Source organism: Dermacentor silvarum, chromosome 1, assembly GCF_013339745.2.
Source record: "Dermacentor silvarum isolate Dsil-2018 chromosome 1, BIME_Dsil_1.4, whole genome shotgun sequence".
Taxonomy (NCBI): Eukaryota; Metazoa; Arthropoda; class Arachnida; order Ixodida; family Ixodidae; genus Dermacentor; species Dermacentor silvarum.
The window spans coordinates 349,578,100-349,582,336 of NC_051154.1; the positions used below are offsets into that span (position 1 = coordinate 349,578,100).

The following is a 4,237-nucleotide window of genomic DNA, read 5'->3' on the forward strand; positions in this document are numbered from 1 at the left end:
GCATGCAAAAAAAAAAACCCCAAAAAAAACAAAAAAGAAAAAAAAAACAATCAGACACATTAAAGATGTCAAACAAACCCACATAAAAACTGCCACTCTTTCTCTGTGAAAAGCACAGATGGGTCGCTTATGCAAACCCGCTCGTTCTTTTTGATATGAAACGCTTCAAGCAGTTCACGCTCGTGCTTGGACTTCCCGCTGCCGATGATGCTAGTATCGTAAAACAAAGGCGAGCATCAGTTACAATCTTTCACATGCGAAGCCAGGTTGCTCCCTGTGCCCGATCGCAGCTTGTTGTCGTGTTCTCTGAGGCGTTCATTTAAGCACTGCCCCGTCTGTGCCGATATATACTTTTCCACAAGACGTGGAGATTGAATAAACCACCCCCGCAGCGCACTTAGTGAACTTTGTTCGGCGCTTGGTGTTGCAGGCTGAATCTCGTTCACAGCTGGAGATGCGGGCGCAAAGGTCGGAAAGCTTGCGGGGAGGGGGGGGGGGGGGGCTGAAAACACCTGGTTAACACCAAATTTTTGGGACACTCTTTTCAGCCCGAGAAAAGTCTTACAGTAGCGAATCACCTCAATTTTTCTTGTCTCTTTCTGATGGGCGATCAGAATTCACACGAGGTTTCTTGCCAATGTTTCACCAAAAGTCAGCAGTACCGATGATGGAAAACCGGAAGCTTTCAGCCGATCCATCTGCTCCGCTAGACTTTGCTGCTTAACGTGCAGGCAACTTTTGTGCAATGCGTTCATGAAACACAGATTCGCAATGCTGCGTTTAAACAACTTCGAATGGGCAGATCCGAAAGGCAAAAGTGCCTTTCGGACCTGGGAGCATACTTCCAACAGACGTGGATGGATGGAAACAACTTTATTGAAAATCCGGCGAAGTTTAACCACCCGGGCTCAGGTCTCCCATGAAGGGACTTCGAGGCCTTGCCTCGAGGGCCCGCTGGACTGCCCAGTCTTTTGTCTTGAGGTTGGAGCTGCGCAGAGCGGCGGCCCACTTCGACGCAAGAGCCTCTGGAGCTACTGCCATTTTTGCTGCTATAACAGGACACTCCCACAACATTTGTGAGAGCGTCGCTCTAGTTGCCTGACATAACTTGCAAAGAGCACTCAGGTATTGCGCGGGGGAAATGTGCCGCTATAGCACCAGACTGGGGATGGTGTGTGTCTGCAGTTGTCGCCTGGCGACGTTTCGGTTGGGGGTGAGGTGGGGGCAATATTCTACCTAACTGGTAGTGCTTGGTGATGTCGTTATATCTGACTAAGCGTTCTCGCGTGTTTCGCACCAGGAGGTCTGAACTCGAAGAGGGTGTCTCTGACTCTGCACGGCGGGTCAGTTCTCGCGCAGAGCGGTGTGCCACCTCATTCAAGTTAGGGGGGGCCCTCGTCAGTGGGGGTGGCGACGTGCGCTGGGAACCGCATGATCGCGGTGCTATTGAAGTGCTGTCGACCAGCTTTCCTTAGGATCTGCAGAGCTTCGAAAGAAATGCGCCCCCGCGCGTAGTTACGAACTGCGGATTGTGAGTAACTAAGAGCTATACCTCGCAGAGGGGGTCGGCGGTAAGCGCAAGCGCAATCGCAACCTCTTCCGCTGTTTCTGGGTGTTCCGCGCTGACCCTACACGCGTGCGTAAGCCGGGAGTGTCCATCAGGTGAAAACATAAGTTCGAAATATATAGGAGCTTAATGCATGGTCTTGTCACCAGCCAGGATGTCTTTGGTAAAACCATGTTATTTGAACAGGCGCACTTCAAATCTGATCTGCCACATAAGATAGCTGGTCAGTTGAAATATTTAGGATGATTAAAAATCATCAACATATTTATAAGCCCTTACAACACGCGTGTCGTAAAGTGCTTCACGTAGCGCTGAATCGAACTTGGCCAAGAACACGTTACGCAGTGCAGGTGCGACATTCGAACCAATGCAGATGCCTTGTTTTTGAACTACACACTTGTCGCCGTGCTGTACAATGGTGGACCTTAAACACACACTCGGAAGCTCCAGGAAAGACTCGAGTGCAATTCCGCTCAGAAAAGCAAAAGTCCCGTTATTCTCGATTAATTCTAGCACTGCTTCCTGGGGTATTCTCGATTAATTCTCGCACTGCGTCCTGGGGTATTGAATAGAACATGTCCTCAATGTCAACCGAGAAGCCAGCATTGGCACTGGGAAAACCATTGCTAAAGCGCTCCACAAGGGAAAACGAGCTCTCTGTACCGCAAAAAGGATCCGGCGGCGCAAGTCCCTTTAGGGGCCCGCTGCACAAAAGCTTGACACCAACTTGTACCAAGGGCCCTCTTCAGTCACAATGGCCCTAAATGGATAGCGGAGTTTATGCGCCTTCGTAGTGAAGAACGCACGCAAAACGTTTTTTTTTTTTTTTTTTTTTGGATTCACGGATCTCCTTCTCCAGTATATCCAAATTCAGCTCGTTGATCAGACGTAGGGCTAACGCCTTTGTCTTGCGAGGTTCTAACTCTGACGGCTTGAAGTTCTTCTCGAATGCTACCCTGTTAAATTATTTCTGTGAAAACAAAAAAAGTATAGGAGAAAAAGTGTGTTCCCAGGGCAACGTTCTTAAGAATGTATGCCATACTCTCCCTTTCTGTTCGCGGCATTTTTCTGAATTTTAAATCTCGCAGATTGGCAGGTATGAACCGTATATTATAAGTGTTGCGATCCAATACGAAAGAAACGAAACTTTTAACATTAAATAGGCGAATAAGACGCGTGGAAATCACACAAATTATTAATAAATAAAGATTATTTGGGCTTGATTGGGCGGTAGGGGGGTTTTGTGACCTTACGAAGCTTCTTGAATCAGAGGGCATTAAAACTAGCAACTGTGCACTGGTTGCTGTCCTCACGTCCCTGTTAAATTGGCAATTGCTCTTTCACAGACCCTTTTTCAATCGAATAGGGTAAAATGATTGACGGGCCTACTTCTCTCTGCAGAAGTCTGGTGCACGTATCAGTCACCGTTGGCAACCGTCACCTCCGCCGGCCAGAGGAATTCGGCTCCCGAACCAGCCGTCTTCCGGGCAAACTTTTCCTCCAGCCGCTCACTCTGCTCCTTCGTCAGATGATTGCGCCAGTCGCCCACGCGACCGCGGCGAATGAATGGCGGCACATGATCTGGTCTGGCGCTAGTCCACTGTTCCGGAGGCTGGGCCTTCATGACGTCGAAGCTCGCTGCAGCCACGAGGGATCCCAAGTCGGGCTCCATCCAGCCAGCGGGGAAGCACGGTCTCACGTGGTCTACGAGCTTACGCACTTCTTGCAGCGGTTGTTCACTCAAGTCTTCGTACTTCAGCAACAGGACGTTGTTATTGTCTCGATGGCTCCAGAGAGAAAGCAGGTGATCGTGGTAATCGGCCGAGTCGACTTCGCCTTCCACAAAAGCCTCGAAGAAATCGTCAAAGCTGCCGTCTTCGAAGTGGTAGTACCTTTCGAAGCCGCGCACATGGTGGTACAAGGAGACGCACACGTCCTTGGGGTTTCGCAGCACGCAGACGTAGCGGGGCTCCGCGTGCCAGGGCATCACGTCGAACGACAGGTGCGTCTTAATGGGTCTCGGCGACTTCGCCAGGGAGTCGAGGAGGCCGAGGCCTCCTTTCTCCAGGAACGGCGCGAAGCTGTCTAGGCGACGCCCCACCGGCACAGGCGCCATGTCGTGTACGAGCAGGTATAGCATGTACTGGACCCACGTGGTGCCTGACTTCGGGTACGTCATAACAAGTATGTCATCGGCGCGGGGCCGATAGCGACAGGCCGCTTCGAAATCTGACCAATCAAAACCATCCCGCGGGAAGACCCAGCCCGTGGCTTCGTGGCGTTTGTACGTCGGTCGACGACCCACCATGGCTCCGTCAGTGACCACTGGATATCAATGCATGCGCTTCTTCCAGAGTAATAAAAGTTTCAGTTCACATTTCTTTTTGCTAACGCATGTCCGCGCGAATTAACGGGCGAACCCGCACGTCAACCGTATAAGCGTCCGCCGCCTGCTTGTATTTCGACGATCAATTTTTGTGTCCACGACTTACGCGCCGACTTTTGGCCACTGTTCGAAACTCCCGTCGTGTTTGTCGCCCCAGTTTCGACAGATGTCGCTGCGCGCGTTGTTATGTTCTCCATCGTAGAGTGTACTAGGCACTGGTCGAGTGGGCCGAGCGGCGCTTTCCCGCTGAGGCGCCGCGTGTGGAAAAAATTGTGCGAGGGCGC

General features: G+C 51.2%; 1 protein-coding gene across 1 annotated transcript; it reads right to left on the reverse strand.

Moving 5' to 3' along the window:
* Window positions 1-2,396: 2,396 nt before the first annotated feature.
* Window positions 2,397-3,931, reverse strand: LOC119444651 (sulfotransferase 1 family member D1). Its single transcript, XM_037709020.2, has one exon. It carries the CDS (start codon window positions 3,873-3,875, stop codon window positions 2,985-2,987), a length of 891 nt encoding a protein of 296 aa, XP_037564948.1. The 5' UTR covers window positions 3,876-3,931; the 3' UTR covers window positions 2,397-2,984.
* Window positions 3,932-4,237: the final 306 nt, after the last annotated feature.